The sequence below is a fragment of the Phyllopteryx taeniolatus genome, chromosome 7 (genome assembly GCF_024500385.1).
Source record: "Phyllopteryx taeniolatus isolate TA_2022b chromosome 7, UOR_Ptae_1.2, whole genome shotgun sequence".
Classification (NCBI taxonomy): Eukaryota; Metazoa; Chordata; class Actinopteri; order Syngnathiformes; family Syngnathidae; genus Phyllopteryx; species Phyllopteryx taeniolatus.
The window spans coordinates 8336202-8354761 of record NC_084508.1 but is presented as its reverse complement, the minus strand read 5'-3'; the positions used below and the strand labels follow the sequence as shown (position 1 = coordinate 8354761).

The 18560-nt window shown below is 44.2% G+C and overlaps 2 protein-coding genes and 1 long non-coding RNA gene across 6 annotated transcripts in view; 1 reads left to right on the top strand and 2 right to left on the bottom strand.

Moving 5' to 3' along the window:
• Window positions 1-302: 302 nt before the first annotated feature.
• Window positions 303-6514, bottom strand: LOC133481340 (Fc receptor-like protein 3). The gene is made up of 8 exons (XM_061780553.1): window positions 6276-6514; window positions 4777-4815; window positions 3461-3763; window positions 2774-3076; window positions 2443-2706; window positions 2327-2368; window positions 1457-1535; window positions 303-924 (listed from the first exon to the last, which is right to left on the bottom strand). Exons 1-8 carry the CDS (start codon window positions 6424-6426, stop codon window positions 774-776), a joined length of 1332 nt encoding a protein of 443 aa, XP_061636537.1. The 5' UTR covers window positions 6427-6514; the 3' UTR covers window positions 303-773.
• Window positions 6515-8329: 1815 nt separating this feature from the next.
• LOC133480819 (capping protein, Arp2/3 and myosin-I linker protein 3-like) overlaps window positions 8330-18560 on the top strand; it is a 29680-nt gene continuing 19449 nt past the window's right edge. For all 4 annotated transcript variants that reach the window (XM_061779454.1, XM_061779453.1, XM_061779452.1 and 1 more), the window contains exons 1-11: window positions 8330-8423; window positions 10616-10710; window positions 14231-14281; window positions 14344-14403; window positions 15210-15331; window positions 15403-15497; window positions 15751-15821; window positions 17533-17606; window positions 17692-17767; window positions 17850-17938; window positions 18401-18495. In XM_061779454.1, the coding sequence (XP_061635438.1) occupies window positions 8366-8423; window positions 10616-10710; window positions 14231-14281; window positions 14344-14403; window positions 15210-15331; window positions 15403-15497; window positions 15751-15821; window positions 17533-17606; window positions 17692-17767; window positions 17850-17938; window positions 18401-18495 (886 nt within the window). In that variant the 5' untranslated portion in view covers window positions 8330-8365. The remainder of the gene's footprint in view (window positions 8424-10615; window positions 10711-14230; window positions 14282-14343; window positions 14404-15209; window positions 15332-15402; window positions 15498-15750; window positions 15822-17532; window positions 17607-17691; window positions 17768-17849; window positions 17939-18400; window positions 18496-18560) is intronic.
• LOC133480820 (uncharacterized) lies at window positions 8342-15502 on the bottom strand. Its single transcript, XR_009789374.1, has 3 exons — window positions 15343-15502; window positions 11904-11998; window positions 8342-9196 (listed from the first exon to the last, which is right to left on the bottom strand). It is a non-coding gene; the product is annotated as an uncharacterized LOC133480820 (long non-coding RNA).

Sequence of the window (18560 nt, the reverse complement as noted above, 5' to 3'; positions counted from 1 at the left end):
GACACTTTTTGGATCGAGTCCAGGGTTGAGGTTCAGGCTGAAGTGGGTTTTTACTTAGCTAGAAGAGAGATTCACCAAGCTTGATTTTGATCGATGACTGTCCACGGATGTTGCACTGGACAACCTATCTCTGGAATCGGAGTGTATTGGACTGTGTGTGCCCCGGTGAAAAAACGGAAATCCCAGCATTCAATGACTTTTGGATATTGATCCCAGACTTTTACTATGTTGGGGCGTCTCCGTGTATAATACATGGGTGGATCTCAGTGGAAATGAAGAAGCTGTGATTGCAGACAACTTTATTGTACATTAAAAAGCACTCAAATCATAAGGTTGGCAGGGGGGAAAAAAACACACACACACAATAGGGCAAGGACAATACAAAGAAAAAACAACATTTCATGTAAATCGAGAGATGGTGGAAAGGAAACTGCGACAAGAAAGAAAAACACAAATCCAAGAGGTAAGCATGACAAAATAAAAACAGTCCACCACAAAAGTCCCAATAGTAGTAGTCCAAATGACATTACGCCATTTCAATCATAATTTTGGAATAAATGTGTTTGGTGGAAAAATTCCACTCGACGAATTCGGCCAATATTGTGAGCCTGTTAGTCAAATTAGTGCAATTCAATTGTCATTACGCGTGCAGCTGCATGTGGAAACACATTTAGAGACTAATCAAAGAGAGTAATACGACAGTATTCTGTACTGTACTGTGCTATGTATCAATTGCTTAGCCTCACATCCACAATAGAGGCGAGTGGAAACCTTCATGTGCTCGGATACAGCAGGTTGGACATCTCCATCCAGGAAAGATCCCACTGGACCTCCGTCACGTCCTGCTTGGTGGCAGGAAGCACGGCTGCGGGAGTTCCCTCGCCAGAAACTGTCCAACAGCTTCGGCTGTAAAACATCTTGTACCTTCGCAGGAATCGTTAAAAGGATCAGCGAGAGCCCTGACAAGAACTGACCGTTGTATGTAGACGCACGCTAAAGGGGGTCCGCGGTTTATGACGGTCTAGGCTACGGACGGAGCACAGTGAACTAGTTTGCGCAGCGGCGGAATAATACGTGGTCATGTGGCACAAGAAGGCACACAGTTTTTCATTTGATTGTTTGATCATGAAGTCCTAGATGTGCTTTTTTTCATACCAGTATTTACTGTAATGGGATGGAAGATGATGATCACGAAGTTCGGAACTCTATTCTGACCAATGCCGTCGACCGTCTTAGTGCACGGCATCTGCAACTAGTTTCATCTTGCACACACATCACGCAAACGAAGACTTACTACGATTATGACTTTAAAGTTGCGTTAGCTTAGCTTAGTGACAGGCTACGGCGTATTCCGACTTGCGTACAAATTTGCCACCGTAAGAACGGAACGCCGTCGTAAACCGAGGACCTCCTGTATAGTAACAGAAAGAGATCATGTTTTAAAGATGCCACCGACCTGAAGTGATGAATTAGCAAGATAGCAAGCGGGATGAGGATCATAAGAACGCATGAAACAACAACCCAAATCCAGGAACCTGTTAAAAGAACCAGTCATATCTGTACTGGAGTGACATTTAGTCCAGAAAATACACCCAACCACCTTTGAGAATATGTGCAATTTTCCAAATTGATTGCATCCGCTATCCTAGAAATCCATTTTACTGATGAATTCATGTTTATTTGTCCGTACTTCTCCGCTGACGGGCACTTCTTCCACTAATAACATTGCTGCGTCAGAGTTGAACTTGTTAACTGTTCCCGAAATGAGGAACATTGTTGCTTTATTTAAGTGACTGGTGGTTTGAATTCCTGCTAAGAAAGGCACAATATGAGGGCAATCATGTTCACATTGTTTCCATATTACAGTGCAAGACATTATACCTATTGTGCTTCCAAAACGCAAACACTGTATTTTACAGAGCTCGACATGCCATGCGGCATGATGACTCATTTAATATATTTCATTGTTGAATGATTGACATTTATTAAGGATCCTGTTTGCACACAGTCCATGTTATAACAAAAGGGATTCCCCCCCCAAGAGGAAATATTTATTTTCACATTAATAAATATGTGAAATTTTTATTATTTTGGGGGGGGGGGGGGGGGGGGGGATTTGGTTTCAGGAGAAATAAAGCAAATCTAAGGAAGGTAAAAGGCAACAGAGAGATCACTTTTTGATTTGCTTTTTTTCTATAACTGAAATGAGCAAAATCGAGTAAAATGGGAAATTGGGTTTTGGCGACGAAACAAAATGGGGAGATTTTATATGAATGCCATATTCTCAACCCTATCTTACAAAACAGGATTTGTGAGATGAGTTTACCAGAACTGGAGCCAGCTGACGCATCTGCGGACAATAAGTTGCCTAAAAACAGTAGAAAACGTCACCATTGAACGTCTGAAAGGAGAGAAAAGCCAACAGTGACGTCGATGTCTTACTTCTTACTGATAACCAGCTCTGTGGGCTTTCCAGCTTTCCGTCCTGTGACGCGCACTTGTAGAAGCCTTCGTGCGCATCGGTCACGTTCTCGATGGTTAGTTTTAGTTCTGTGCCTGGACCGCGAGAACTGTTTGTGGACGTTTCCACGCCGTTTCGGAAGAAAGTGCTTCTTGTGTGGTTGCCTTTCCGGAAGCGACACGCTAAGACCACGTTGCTCCCGTGCGGTACGGAGAAGGCGGGGGTCCTCATGATGACCGGACCGGCTTTGGGACAAAGACATGTCAGAAAAATGACAACGCACTGTGTTTTTACATCCTTCTGAAGACTCACAGGTGACGGTAATGTGGACCGCGTTGCTGCGGCCTTCAGGACCCTCGCACCAGTACAGTCCGCTGTGTCCCCTTGCAGCAGAGACGACACAGGTGCTAGATCCGCCTGGACTGACAACACTGCCTCGTGTTGAACATGCACTGGTCTTGGAGTCAGCGGTCCTCATTAAGTGGCCGGTCCAAGTTTGCCTCAGGACCCAAGCAGAGGAGTTAGTCAGGGTCTCAGGGCACTGCAAGGTGAAGGTCTCGCCTACGAACATGTGCCTGGCGCTTGGAGTCAGAGTCAGCGGGGGTGGGGGCAGTTCTGAGGCACACACACACGCACACAAATACACACACAAACAACAAACAGACACGGTATGACGAATAAGTGACTTTTTTCGCCCAAAATAAGCAGGGGTAGGCTTCACCTGCCACCAAAATGAGGACAAGCCCTGTAGAAAATGGAGGGGCGGACATTTTACATCAAAACATTTTTTACCTCATCTACAAATGACCCTGGCCATCTAGTGAGGCCCCAGCACAAAACTGTGCCCGCCCTTGATCGATTATCAAAGAGATCTCCCAGAGTGGAAGATTTTAAGGTGTCACCAAATGAACAGCTAGCTAGCTGTAGCAGCTAGCGAAACAGTACCCGCCAAGGTGGAGGAGCACCGTGACTTTTACCAAACGACAAACTTTTACTCACCTGAGACATTCAGCGCGACGGGCCTGCTAAAGAGCGCCACGGTGGCGTTGCTGTCGGAGCGCTCGGCCTGGCACCAGTACCTGCCGGCGTCCTCCCTTGTCACAGCGGTGATGGAGTAGGTGCCGCCAGAAAGCAGATGTCGGGGTTTTTGCGTCATCTGGGTGGCGCGGGGCTGGTTCTGGAAAAAGCGGTAGTTCCACGCCAACGTGGCGTCGGACTCCACAGCGCACCGCAGCAGCACGCATTCCCCGAGGAAGACCTCCGTCCCTGGTGGCCACACGCTCACGCTGACCTTTGAATCCTCTGGGTTGGAAGTTTGTATTTTAATGACAAATGCTGAGAGATCCTTCACACTTCATGCTATTGTGTATCTAATGGTGTGCTGGGAATTTCGGACATATTTCAAGCAGCAAAATTCCCACTTGAATGAAACAAATATTTGGACTTTGTTTTATTTGCGACTAGTCCTTTAATCAAGTTAGGTCGTTGCTCATTAGACATAAAGACTGCTGAATAATGTCCTTAAGGCTGCTGGATGGATGATGATGGATGCTCACCCTGCCCCAGCACACAAAGCTGAGGTTCCCAGTCATAAACCACTTTGCAATTGGAATTTAAGTTACCATAAATGATCATAGATGCCCATAGATTCCTGTGGAAAGATTCCAGCTCAATGTACTTTTCTTGTTCTGCTAGTCCCCCGAAAACATTTTGAACTCACCCAACAGCTATGATTCGGCCGATTTCGCCCACCTTGCACGTTCCGCCTTCGCGCCCCCGCAGCACATACACAATGAATGGGTTCATTGACGGCGTGCTGTCAGGTGCTAAGTGTCATGTGAAAAGGCCTTTTGAAGAAGTTTGTTTCTGTATGACTGTACTGTGTAATACTGCCTCCTGGTGTCCAAGTGTGGCATATAATGAAGTGGATTGCTGCTTTTAATCTTGCAGAAACTGTTTCATTCTTAACATTTAATTTAAATACTACCTTTTTTTTTTATTTATAAAGTACAATATTATTGAGTGCTATTTTTAATTATTGTAAAACCCACAAACATGATTTGAAGTGGCCCAGCAGAACGACGGAGACCCCAGCGGGAGCGCTTTCCAGCGCCCCCTGTAGGCACAAACAACAGTCAGGACCCGTTCCCCCGCCCCAAGTCTACCCTCTCGTCCACCACCAATCATTGCTGTATTGTGATATTTTAACCAACAATATATGCCTGTATTTATTTCTTTTATTGGGATAACCAGTTAGTATTTTCTGCTTGTTTCATGACACTTTTGAGGGAATTTCTAGTTGTTATTGTGCTTACCTTTAGAAGCTGCGACAAGGAGTACAAATGCTGCCAAACCTGAAATAAAGGAAACTTGTTTTACACACGGACACTCAAAAACACTGTCTTCTTCTTAAAACCAATAGTGCACAATATGCTCTCTTAATCGAAAGTCAAATGTATGAACAGGAAAGCCCTCGACTGGTGGGTCACCCAAAACCAAATAAGGTAATAAAGCACACAAAACAAAAGAATCGCTCAATACTTTGTAATTTCAATGAGCTAAAAATAACAAAATATTGGAAAATAACCCACAAATAAATGTAATGGTGAATTCCCATATGTTGTCAGTCTCACACGCACACACACACACACACACACACAGTTATGATCCTTGTGAGCCTTTAATCCGAATCCGAATCCGAATCAGAAGCATCTTTATTTGCCAAGTATGTCCCAAAAACCACACAAGGAATTTGTCTCCGCTCGAGTACGACAACAGACGGTCAATTGACAGAGGACAAAACTTTGGAGGCAGAAAGACATTGAGAACAGCAGTCACTGAGCAATTGCTAGTTATCTGCCAATGCCACTACAATATTTGAACTTTAACTTTTTTTGGTACTTTTTTAATTTTGAACTTTAACACAAATGACACATGACAGCCTCTGACTCCTTAATGGATCTTTTACTCGGAATAGTTGTCCCCATGGGAACGCCAGGAATGTGCATGTAGAGTTCCTCTCTTTCACACACACACACACACACACACACACATATATCCACGTACACACATGCAGGTTTTTTTGTACACCTCTCCTACTCTACTGTCGACATGTACATAGTGAAAAAAGCAAGTAGGCCTACTTGTTCACGTCTCTGAATCTTCGGACTATGGCGGACACAGTGAATCTGCTTAGGTTGGGCTACACTCACAGCATTCCCGCTTCCCTCATTGTCAAACTATGGGGAAAAAAACACGGTCTAGGAAAGTTGTCCATATTTCATCTGAAATACATAATTGTCCTTTCTCTATTATTGTACCGACTCTCTCTTCTCTTTCTCCTCGACCACCTCGTACTCTTACGCTGTCTCTACGATTGTGCCTATCCATAGTCAAACTTCAAAAACCAGGGCTCACGGAACTTTCTTATCTTGGTTTCTTCACATCGTTAGCCGCAAGTGTGATCAATTTTAAGTCGAGACACCTTTACTTTACTTGAGTTTCACTTTTGCTGCATTAGAGTGAAAAATGTGTTTTAGTAGGTGTATGTTGGCAAGTTGGGTCTAACTAGGTGAAAAGTGCTTCAGGTTTCTACGAAAAGAATGATCAATTCAATAAGTGGGTTGGGGCCACTGAGGATTTTGTTCGAACAATAAGGGTTTTGTGTTTTAGCAATTGAGAAATACTGTAATGACACTGAATCCATGACAGGAAAACAAAATAATTGTAAAAAAATAGAGAAGCCATGCAGTTTAATCAGAATACAATGAAGGACATATGTATAAAAAAGCTGAATTTGCATTTATTAACTTACCCAACGATGAAGAGATGAGGACGATGTTCATTCTGCGCCACGCTTTGGGATGTTTCCCCACAACCAAAAAGCATATATTTAGATCGAAGATATATTTAGGAAATTTGTATTCGATAATGAAAAAATAAAAAATAAAGTTTTTTTTTGTCATTTTCACATGTTGAAATTCTGGGAGTTCTGAGGTACTGCAAATAGCAGCACGAGTGGACAGTCACAGCAGATAGAGATGCTCATCTTGGTGGAGACGTTTCCTTCCTGTGACAAACAGTAAACGGGCAGCACGTCAGATAAGGAGAAAAAAAAATCACAGGGCAGGGAGGTGTGTGGCTAAAGATCCCCTAAAATCCTTTTTAAAAAAAAATGTAAAAAACAATATACAAGAAGAGTTAGATTGTTCAATGAACCGAACATACACATGTCGGAAATGTGGGAGGAAGCCAGAGTAACTGTGAGGCAGACATCCTAAATGTTTGTCCTGTTAGTGATTATTGCTTTAACTTTCTTTGGTCACATTCACAAATAGAACAGGTGTCCTCCTAGAGTCTACCAGTCCTGTATTGTGACACTTTTTGGGTTTTTAACCCTCATGGGCCACCATATAGTTTCTGTTTCCATGTCTAAAAAGTCGCATTAATTAGTGTGCATTTATGCCTATATGAGCATATATTGATTCATATATATTGGACTTTCTTTCATAGCACCTTGTAAATAAGGTAGCATTGCCATCAACTTGACTACAGTATTTTTAACTCACATATTCTATACCATTAATAACAATTTTACATGTACAACAGGTTTTAACGCTAGATTATTTTCCACTCACTTTACAGTCAACAAAAAGAACACACTTAAACCACAGTGTTTTTAGCGACTAGCTGCTTGCTAACCTTAGCATTGTAGCTACACTTAAGCATCTCCTAGACCTTATAAGCAATTAGCTACTGTACATTAGCTCTGACACTCAAACCTAATCTTATTATTGTTTAATGCTTTTACGATCGTCATTGATCGTTGACTAATAATAACTGAACTTTGGCTTTTTTTCATAGCAGCTCGTAAATAACAGTTAGCATCGGGCATTAATTAAAGATCCCGTATTTTGACAAACCAACTGTTTTTAGTGTTTGGGATGTAATGTTCTCCCTACGGTGCTACAATCAACATGAAATATGAAATAAAATGGTCCACGCATTCCTGAATTCCAGATGTTTTTCTGCCGAAGGGCGTGAAATCGGGTCTGTGGAATTGCTCAAGCTTATCTACGTCACCGGCGAAGATCTCCGCCTACCTCTCCGCTCCAGTGCCAGTGCTGTCAACAACGAACACATGTGCTCTCGCAAGTGGGTCTTCTACACGGAGGCAACCAATCAGAGGAAAGGGGGTGGTCTTAGCCAAATATGGACAAAGAGGATACAATACTGGGTCAATCCAGGGTCACTCCAAAGGTACAAAAATAAATAAATAAACAATCTAATAAAGCATGACACAACACAAAACTTTTTATTTTCACTTATACTGGAATTTTAAATAATTGTTGTATAATTGAATAAAGTCTCATTATTTCACATTTTTTAGAAAAATGAACAATAGCAAACTCCATTGTAGCTGTTTGGCTATCAATCACAGCTTGTTTGAAATACAGATGATGGGTGGATGGATGAAAAAATGAAATTCATCAACATGAATAATAAGTGATTCCAAGAAATACACAGAATATATAGAATTTTGAAATGTAATTGAATTATTATTTGTTGTAATTCTTGTCATGAAGTCACATTTAAATCTCCTAATCTCCCGCAGGTAACCCCTCCCTCGTTTACTCAACCCCCACATCCCTCTCTCCCTCCATCCATCCCCATCCATCCCTCCCTCCCTCCCTCCCTCCCTTCACATCCATCCTCCCAGCAATCCATACGTTTTCTTCCGGGAAGCTCGGACGCGCTGCAGGAATGCCTGCGAGAGCGACCATTGTTTTTGAGGGAGAATAACAAGAGGTCGGCCATCAGAGAAAGAAGAAAAACAAGGAGAAGACGGAGTTCCGGGGGGGTGGGACGGTGGGGGCGGTGGGGGGGCGGCCAGCCGCTGCAACCATGGCCGCGAAAGAGATCACCGTTTTCGGCTTCGCGAGTGTGAACAAGGACATCACAGGTGGGTCTCCTTGTGGTTCTGCTTCCCAAATGATCCCCCTCCTCCTCCTCCTCCTTCTTAGCCTCGAACCAGGCTTCGTCCTCTCCTCTCAACACATGCAGTTTGTTACGCGTGACATCTTTTTTTTTTTACGCATGCATGTGCAGATGCATGCAGGGCAAAACGTGGTGCGTATGATAACGTGCAGGTTTGATTGTGAAGAACCTCTGCATGGGATGGAAATGTGGTTAAAAAAGCAGGTTTGTTCAATTACTGTGGAGGCCATTTATGACATTTCCAGCTGATTACAAGCATTTAAGTGTCTTTTCCCCCCCTGCCATCCAGTGTGTGAAAACGGAGGGAGGGGGTGCTCGAAGGCAGATGTTCAATGCATCTTGTCAGCAGTAATACATGAGCAAGGCCAAGTGTTCTAATTGTCTGCTATTTCTGCGCTCTTTTCACATTTTGTTGTGTGCTTATGAGCACAAATACACGCTATTTGGTGCTGATGCTGTTAATGACTCCTAATGGCTCCTCGAGTTGCACTCTGATGATTGAATCAAGCATCACTTCATTCAAATCAGCCTCCTGGCTCCTCCAGAGTGGGTTGGGTCGGGGCTGGGGCTGGGACATCCTGTAGCACAAGGTCATCTGAAGACCCTTGTGGGCCTCGTCGCTGTCAGTTGAACATCGTTGTCAGCAATTGTTCGGCTGGCGACCTGTTGGCGGTGTGCTCCGCCTCTTGCTCCGAAGTCAGCTGGGATAGGCTCCACCTCTCTGACAGTTTAAAGACCCTGTGAAGTCAATTCAGATATTTGTTTCTTATGCCTGGATCAGACTGCAAGACGAATTTGGTCTATGTCGGACTATTGGCATAAAACCTTGCTGATCTCGGACGAACAGTGGCAAGACTACACGACATGTATTCCGATACCACCGCATCCCGTCTTTTACAATCAGCGGGCTTTATCTTGTCAACTCAAACACTGTCGGAAAGGCGGAAGCAGAAAATATGTCACCGGTCGACGCGACTGGATGCAGTCGTTACGATGGTGCCGACAACAACGATGTGCCGCGCCAATGTATTATGTGTGAAAGGGTAGAACAGAATGAGGAGAAATGTGCGGTGATCGTAACCGTTGCTCGGGAGAGGACGTTCACCCAAGGATTGCTTGAGGTATGGCTACGCATTTCTAATATGATACTGCTCGGAAGCAGGCAACAAAACATTATGTAGCCTAGCAAGCTCATTCTAGCGCTAACGGTTGTACGTAAACATGCCGGCATTCTGTCGAATCATGCTTTAAAGCTTCGGTAAACACTGGTTTGTGCACGTGAATAAATGTCAGCGGTTGTCCGGCGGAATTGCAAGTAATTTCGTTTTTTAATTACTTGTTAGTTAACTAGCGATGCCTACAACCGGAAAAATGCGTCTTCCCTGGATGTCACAATTTAGAGAACAGCTCAGTGCGATTCTTTAAATTCCCAAGTGTTATGCATTTTGTGTTCTTCAGGCTACTGTAATATGTTGGAATGCAAATAATTGTGGGTATATAACAAGCAGGATATACTGTATGTGCTCAAACTCAAATGTCTGTCTTGTCGTGTGAGCCACGGGTTGAATAACACGTGCCGCCATTTTGAAAAAAAAAGTTGGTTTTGAGCCTCAATGGAAATGAGCCTGTTTTGAGGGGGTGCTCCCGTGACATACGAATGAATTAGCCACCGCTCACCCCGCCCCACTCTACTGCGGGGTGTGCCAATGTGAACTACTTGTTGAGCCCACAGTCTACAAAAGTGAATATGAACTGCGAAGAACAAACGAGCCCCGATAAGGATAAGCATCATCATGATAAAGTAAAAAAACGGGGATTGTATTTTCACTCATGGAGGCAGCACTTCATCGACAAGCCACCGCAATACATTTGTTAATTAGTGTGAGGATCGGTGCAAGTGGCACATGCAGCTGACACGTTGCCAAACATGAATACTGCCGGGTCACGGCTGGAAAAAAAAAACATTGTAGTAATGTGAAAATGGGGGAAAAAAATTATTAAGTGGAAAATACTGTAAAGAAAATATCACATCAGGTTAAGTTCCACCTAATAATTACAAACACATTGTAGCATGTTGCTCAACATAAGGACGACATATATGCTAAACAGTTCAAGGCAATGATGACATTCATAACATCTTGTATCTTTCATCCACAGACAGTATCAGGAAGATCATCGAGAAATCATCCATCAAGTTCATCTGTGGAATTAAGCTTGATACCAAGAGTGGTAAAACAGAGGACCGGATTCTGGTAAGTTTGAAGGCTTCGCTAGTACCGGTAGTAGTTTTGAGGCACTCACTTTTCCATCCCAAACTCCAAAATCCACGCAACATGGAGCAAAATTTGTCAGAAGAAGGAGAACGAAGGTCCCAAGTATTCGCAATTATTATCTCAAGTATTTTGCTAACCACACTAACGCTGCAGAAAGAGTAGTGGGTTCCTCGGGTGCCACCGTGGAGGCAGCAAGGGGGCTGAGCAGTCCACGCCGTTTGATTTCAGGGCACTTTCATCTGAGAATATGGGGCGAGATACAAGATCTCTTTTTTTGGTTGCCAGAGTGAAGCAGTGCCAGTTTATGGAGATAGATTCAATCTGGGGCAATCAGCTCACCCGCTATGAACTTGGACTGGATAGAAAGGATGAAGGCGGTGGCTTTGCATGAGCCGCAGCCTTGACTTATGCGTAGGATTTCGATCAAGATTTGTACAGTGTTCAGTCGCTTTTGGTTTTATGACTTCAAACCTTACGGTGGCCCCAGTTGCCCTTCTTGCTAACACCCGATAGGCCAATAAGCTTTCATCCTAGGCTGAGCGGTTCTGGCTTTCGGCAGATCCTGCTGCTCCCTGGATGTATTAATGATTCATCGTGTGGCAAAAGCAGGCAGTTAAAGAGTCCGTGTGCAGCCTTTGATTTTGACACACTTTGATATGTCTAAAAAAAAAAAATCCTTCCAATAATTTCCCTCCAATGGACCTCTCATTTACCACATCCTCTTTAGAAGGTGAAGCCCATTTCTTGTCGCCCCTGCTGGGCCCCTACGTAGTAGACTTTAGAGCGAGATCTGACTTTGATCAGTCATGCTGGCTTAGGGATTTTTAAATGCACTTCAGTGTCATGTTCATAATCAACAGGAACATCGAGTGGGTGGATGGGAGCGCGAAGTCCGATGAGTCAAATAGTACCGCAGGTTACAATCTGTGCTTTGCGCTCCGACACATGAAAGACTGCGGACGATTGAAGAGTTCGGAAGAGGTCTGTTTTGGCAGCACTGGTCGTAATGATGTCCCTCCTGCCGCGTCAGCGCGCTTCACATCCCTACACTCTTAACTCGGCCTCCGACTGCCGACTCATTACCGTAATGTGATACAATCGAGCTTTATCGACTCGGTCTACTGTCTATCGAGCGTCCTTCTCCCGTCCGTGTATGCTTCGAAGCACTTCACCTCCGACTCCTCGCTCGCCAAATAAGAGGCCGCCCGGTGGTGGCTCCCAAGCAAAGTGTCAAGCCTCCACATTTTCAACGTGACTGACAATTGATCTGAAACACACAGAAAACACGAACATGGAGGACTTGAGTACACAAAGCACAGAAGAAATTGTGTTGAATTCATCATCATCATTTTGCAATGCCTCTATCTACTAGGCTATGCGTAGCGTTTAAATTTGGTCCAAATCAGACAAAAGCTCCAGGACGTTTGATCTTTCAAAGACCCCTGTAAATGGCCAACATGACCCGAAACTGGCAGACTTCCCGTGCGTTTTCAGGCATGGCTTTTGTTGGCGAGCTGACTCATGATAGACCTGGCTACAAAATGTTATGTTGCTAAGTGAAACTGGCTTCAAGGAGCTACCTTTGTTTAGTTAGTAGGGTTTCATGTTTTATGGTGAGTCAACTTCAACTTCAACTCCATGCTCCACCCATGAGAACTGATGAAAGCTAACATTTCTCGCCATTTAGTGTCACCCGTGTGTCTAGTATACATGGTTGAATTTGGTCGCAATCAAGTTCATCTCTAAAGGACACCTGGCAATGGCCAAAATAACCGTAAAATGGCAGAATTTGGTATGCCTACCAAATTGCATGTTGTCAAGCGAAACTGGCTTTAGGGAGGGACCTTCATCACCCGCAAGACGTTCGGTCTCGTTGAGTTATTTGTGTCTCGTGTTTTATGGCGGGTCGTCCAATTTCGCCGCAATATGGATTTAAAAAAAATAATAATAACAGTAATGCGTTTGAATTGCAGAGTTGTTTTGTTAAGTAGCATTTGTCTGAAAGCATACAGTTCCGGTTTTTCATCGGTAACGGAAGAAAAACAAGGAGAGTATTAGGTCTCGAGGGAGTGTTTTAGCCGGGACTTGAGAGTGAATGATTGAGAGCGACGGGGCAGAAGATGCAAGCAAGAGTAGCAGAGGCCAGTGCTCTCTGCTGCTGGTGGAGAGCATCAACCTGCCAAAAACTAACCTCTTTGGCTTTCTGCGAGACGCTACCTGACTTTTTCCGTTGTCACTCAGGCGTCATGAATGAGAATGGATGTCTGTTTGCCGCTTTGTCTCGTACGCCGTACAGTATGTGTTCATCTTTGAAGGACCCTTGAAAATGCCCAACATGACTTCCTGTTCGTTTTACCGCATGGGTGCACTCATAATAAACTTGCCCACGACATGTAGCTAAATGACACTGGTTTTCAAGATTTCGAGGGGTGCCACTGAGCCAAATTCGAAACGACGCTCAGCCTATTTTTGGGGGGGTTTGTTTGTTTTGACGTGCAAGCAGTGTTTATTGCCACTCTCAGTTGAAGTTGAAGGCTGTTTGTTGTCATACTAGAGTGGCTCCAAAGACTGTGTCTTGTAACATACTTGGGCAAAAAAGCTGATTCTGGTTCTGGATGAGGTCCGCAAGCATAATGCTCAAACGTAATGTGAAAGGCCATAGACGAGATAACGAATCGCATCTGTGTTGCAGTGTTATGTTTTAAGCAACAGGTACCCAGGTATCCAGATAAAAATACACACAGGCATACATTCTTTATCCTCTGTGAAGAACAACTAACATTACTGCCTTACTTGGGAACAGAGACCGTCTCCATATAAAGTACTGTATATCCATATGACTGTATTTTACTGCCACCAGGTGGCCAAGGTGCACACGCCAGAAGGAGCAGCACAATGTCCATTTAATGAAAAAAACAAAAACAGTGTCAATTTACATTCTATTTTATGATGTCATTCATACTATTTGTTTTTATAAAGTGCAACGCAGTCACAGAACAAATGAAGCTTGTATCTCGATTATCGGTTCTATGACTTGAAATTTTGCAGCAGCTGCAGTTGAACTAACAATAGCCCGACACATCTTCTGACTCAAATGCGGAAGCGAAAGCGCTAATGTAAACGTGGTAGGAAGGTTGTGACGGCTTTGTGCAGTTATATGAGCCACTGTGACATTTGCTCTTACAAGCCATATCGCTAATGGTCCATCTTTTGCGAGAATGTGCGTCAAACCATCTTTCCCCCCCCCCCCCCCCCCCCCCCCCCGCCTGAATCTATGAAGCCATCTCCCCAACACGGTGGGGCTTTTAGTCGGATCGATACGTGAACACGGTAAGAAAGCGAGATAGGAAATTCATTCGTACTGGCTCGTATATTGTACAGATCGTCGCTTGCGTCCCATCGTAACCGTTCAAATTCCCTGGTGTCTTTTTTTCCTGGGTGCTGTGATCCGACAGCAAATGTTTCCACAACGCGTCGATATGCTTTGCCTTCTCCTCAGGTGCTGGCAACGTGGCGTCTCTACTTCCTGGCGCCCAAGATTCCGGCCAAGGTACAACGATATCCATTTCCTGTTCAAGTAGGAATCTTCTCTAACTAAATATTTGATGACAGATTGAATCCACGTTTAACTTCTTGGAGATCCGAGCTTTGAATTCACACCCAGATCACCAGGTGAGTTTTGACACGATGTTATTGTGTAGACCCGATACAAGCAGTGTTGGGAAGATTATTTTGGAAATCTAGTTCGATACAATTACAAGTTAGCCTGTTGAAAATGTAATATTAGTATAACTACGTCAACTAATGACATTTATTACCTCTTAATTTTGAATATATACAACAACGGGACCCTTGGATGTTCCCTCGAAAAAAGTGGATTCAAAGCATAAATCATTATTTTGGAAATAACCACATATTTGTTCTTTTCACAAATCCTAAACTCAGACATGTAAATACATAATAAATCATGTGTTTGTTGAATTACACAGTATGGGTACAGCATGTGGGATGCTATTATACCATGTTGACCTAATGACAAATGTGCACTGTTTAGACAATATCGCTTCATATGACTCATAAGTGAATGTTCCTTTAAAGTCCAAAATTACAAAGATGAAACTGTTGAAAAGTGTAATTGTGAGTCTAACCTTTTCAAAATCTCCAACTAATAGATTGGTGCTTCGAGGTCCATCCATCCATCCATCCATCCAGTTTCTTTACCGCTTATCCTCACTTGGAAAAAATATGTCAAGTCTGCCACTACAGCAGAAAGGCACATGACCAGAGCGAGCCGATCACAAACGCCGGCTTTAGATGTTCCATCTAGATTGAGTATTTTAGGACATAGTGCAGCCAAATGTCGCTGGCGGCTCATTGATTAAATGCTCCCGTTATCTTTGTACAAGCAGAATGCTTCACGCAGCTCTTTGATTGCATCTCTCGCGTATCTAATGAAGTGTACGTTTTTTTCTGCGCAGGTCATTATCGACAGCGACAAGTCCACCTGCTGCCTGAGGTTCGAGTCACGTGGCCACCTCAACCACGTGGTCAGCCACATCAACTACTCGCTCTCGCGGATATTCAACAACTCCGTGTTTGCGTAAGACTCACCAGCTCACGACAGGAAAATATACGAAGCGTTCTACATTTGTTTCTTCTTTCCCCGTGCAGCCCGTCCATTTGTCACTCAGACAGCGATCTTTCCGAGGGCAGCAGGAAGTATTCGCCCAGCTCGGAGACGTCGGTGGAAACCCAGCGGGCCTGCGGTAAAGCAAAAATAGCATGCACACACAAATATGTTAGTTATGGTGATTACCAAATACCCATGAAAAAGAAGTCAAAGTTGGGTATGTTATATATACAAATAGGCCTACAAAGAACCACCCAAATCCTCCTTTTCTCAAACCCAAAATATGTTCACCCAATGACGAGAGGAAGTCATCTATCACGCAATTGGTCTCACAGATGTTCTTTTTCAACAACAACAACAAAGACTCTGACGTCTGTTGCCACCCTCAGGGGGCTTTTCCGAGACCTACGCCGCGCTGTGCGACTACAATGGCATCAGCTGCAAGGAGGAAGTGCAGTGGGTAAGCAGAATGTTTCACCATGCCAAAAGGTTGATGAGTAATGTCAGAGGTGGGGGACTCAGACTTAAGACTCTTTTCGGACTCGGGACTCGCTTGATTCAAACGCTGATAGTGTGACATTTGTTTATTATTTTTGAAAGCATAGTTTTGCGTGTGTAGTGAGCACAAACCTGGCAACGCATCAGTATGCTCTGATGCGGAGTGCGGAGGCCACCTCGAGAAATCATAGAAAATGAGGTTTAAAATCGTAAAATAAAAAAAAATAAAAAATAGAATCAAGCCGTTCTCTCCAGCCTCAAATGCTGGGGGTGTGTCCGCTGAACTGCCCTGCTCTACTGTCAATCAAATGCCACTCCTACGACCTGGAAAAATGCATGCTACTTCATCTCGCACCTTTCTTATGCTCACATATAGCTACGTGTTTGAGCCACGTAAATGTCCGCTTCAAGCCTCTGGTGGCTGAAATACGTATCACCTGCTCGTCGTGGGGCTTTTTCACGCCGCGACAACAAGGCGCTTTAAAGCGGCCGTGTGAGCGCAAAGCCCCTGTCCACACACTGGTTGTCTCGTCAGACTCCAAAATGTTCCTTCTCGTCATGGTGTGCACGCACCCACGGCCGACAACGAGGCACTCTAAAGCAGCCACGCCAGCCTGAAGCCCCGGTCCACACTGTGACTGTCTAGTCTGACATTTTTCTTTTCCTTCTTGTTTTTTTTTTTTTTTTTTTTTGCCCTTCTCTGTAAGATGTGCGCGCACTCGTGGCCGACAACGAGGCACTCTAAAGCGACCACGCCAGAAGACTATTCCAAGGAAAGATACAGTACATTTTCGGGTCGGAGGCATAGCTAACTAGTCAACTGCACGTCACAATTGCGCCGGGTAACCGCCGATGTGAACAAAGGTGGTCAAGGTCTCATCTGGAGGGGGAAGTGTGACTCCAAACAATCGAACGCTGTAGCTCCACCATTGAGTACTCGCTACATAGTTCTCAGTCTTTGCAACATCTCAGCAATTATATCAAACATCCATCCATCCATCCATTTTCTGAGCCGCTTCTCCTCACTAGGGTCGCGGGCGTGCTGGAGCCTATCCCAGCTGTCATCGGGCAGGAGGCGGGGTACACCCTGAACTGGTTGCCAGCCAATCGCAGGGCACATCGAAACAAACAACCATTCGCACTCACAGTCATGCCTACGGGCAATTTAGAGTCTCCAATGAATGCATGTTTTTGGGATGTGGGAGGAAACCGGAGTGCCCGGAGAAAACCCACGCAGGCACGGGGAGAACATGCAAACTCCACACAGGCGGGGACGGGGATTGAACCCCGCACCTCAGAACTGTGAGGCTGACGCTCTAACCAGTCGGCCACCGTGCCGCTATATCAAACATGCATAATGTATTTAGAAACAAATCTCTGAATTCACTTTACAGGTCTATTAATAAATATGTGATTGTTAGGGTGTGTTCGTACAGCAAAGTAACACATTTTACAGATACTGAGTGCAAAGTGGCTAATGTAATGTGCGACTCTATGTAAGGACTGAGCAAGATTGCATGACTTGACTTACGACGGGCTTAATTTAGGTAATGACTTGAAATGACTTGATCTTTGCTTCAATAACCTGCTTAAAACTTGATGAGTCTTACTAAGGACTTGCACATCCTGTATGCGACTTACTCCCACATCTGGGTAATGTCACACTCCTCTAGGATGTGGACACCATCTACCACTCCCAGGACAACCGTGAGTTTAACCTGCTGGACTTCAGCCACCTGGAGAGCAGGTGACGCGTTGTAAAAAGACACAAAAACAATCCAAAACGGCTACCTCCAAAAACCTTCCTAATACACGGTGGTTGTCCCCCGCAGGGATCTGGCGGTGATTGTGGCGTCGGTGGCGTACAACACGTGGTTCACTAAGCTGTACTGCAAAGACCTGCGCTTGGTAAGTGAAAATTCATCTGCAGCTTCATTGTTTTGTCGTTTTAGTGGAAAGCTTACGTGTTCACACGCTTAATTGTGTTCAGGGCTCAGAGGTGACCGAACAGGTCCTGCACACAGTCAGCAAATCATCCAGCCTGGAGGAGATCACGCTCGAGAACGCTGGCTTGAAATCGTAAGCTAAAAAAAAAAACACATCATGTATTGTACAGCCTACCTGCGAAAGAAGGTTCAAATGAAGTCGAAATATCTCATTCAAAGGTTCTTCAAACATGAATGTTGCAACAGTTTGATTGATTGATTGATTGATTGAAATAGATAACAAAAGTAAGGGTAATATGGGACTGTATATACTGTTGAGATAGATCGATTAGTCTTACCTGTATATGTTGTAAAGTGTGTTGCAAATAAAATGTATTATTATTATTATTATCAGGATGTATGCTATGTTATGTGGTATGCTTTGGCTCATTAGCTATTCTTTTAGTCTGACTGATTGATTGATTGAGTAATTGGTTGAATGATTGATTCATTATAATGGACAGTAAGGCTGTATTGTATATACTGTAGAGCAACTGTCTACATAGATGTTTGACATGTGATATGATATGCTTTGGAACTCTACGCCGTGTGGCAGAGACTTCCCACACAAGATGGCGGCCGCCCTCTCCGAGAACCCCGCCGCAGTCATCCACTCGCTCAACCTGGCCCACAACTCCCTGGACAACCAAGGTAGAGTGACCGCATCCACACAAAAGAGGTCGTTACACTTTAGGAGTAACAAGCCACGTGGTCTT

Bases quoted from the DNA above. Each gene is read 5' to 3' on its own strand.
- LOC133481340 (XM_061780553.1), bottom strand. From the start codon at position 6,426: ATGACAAAAAAAAACTTTATTTTTTATTTTTTCATTATCGAATACAAA. The intron at 3,764-4,776 runs GTAAGCACAATA...CTTCCAACCCAG, and splicing joins CCTTGTCGCAGCTTCTAAAG to AGGATTCAAAGGTCAGCGTG. The intron at 2,707-2,773 runs GTGAGTCTTCAG...TTTGTCCCAAAG, and splicing joins GGTCCACATTACCGTCACCT to CCGGTCCGGTCATCATGAGG.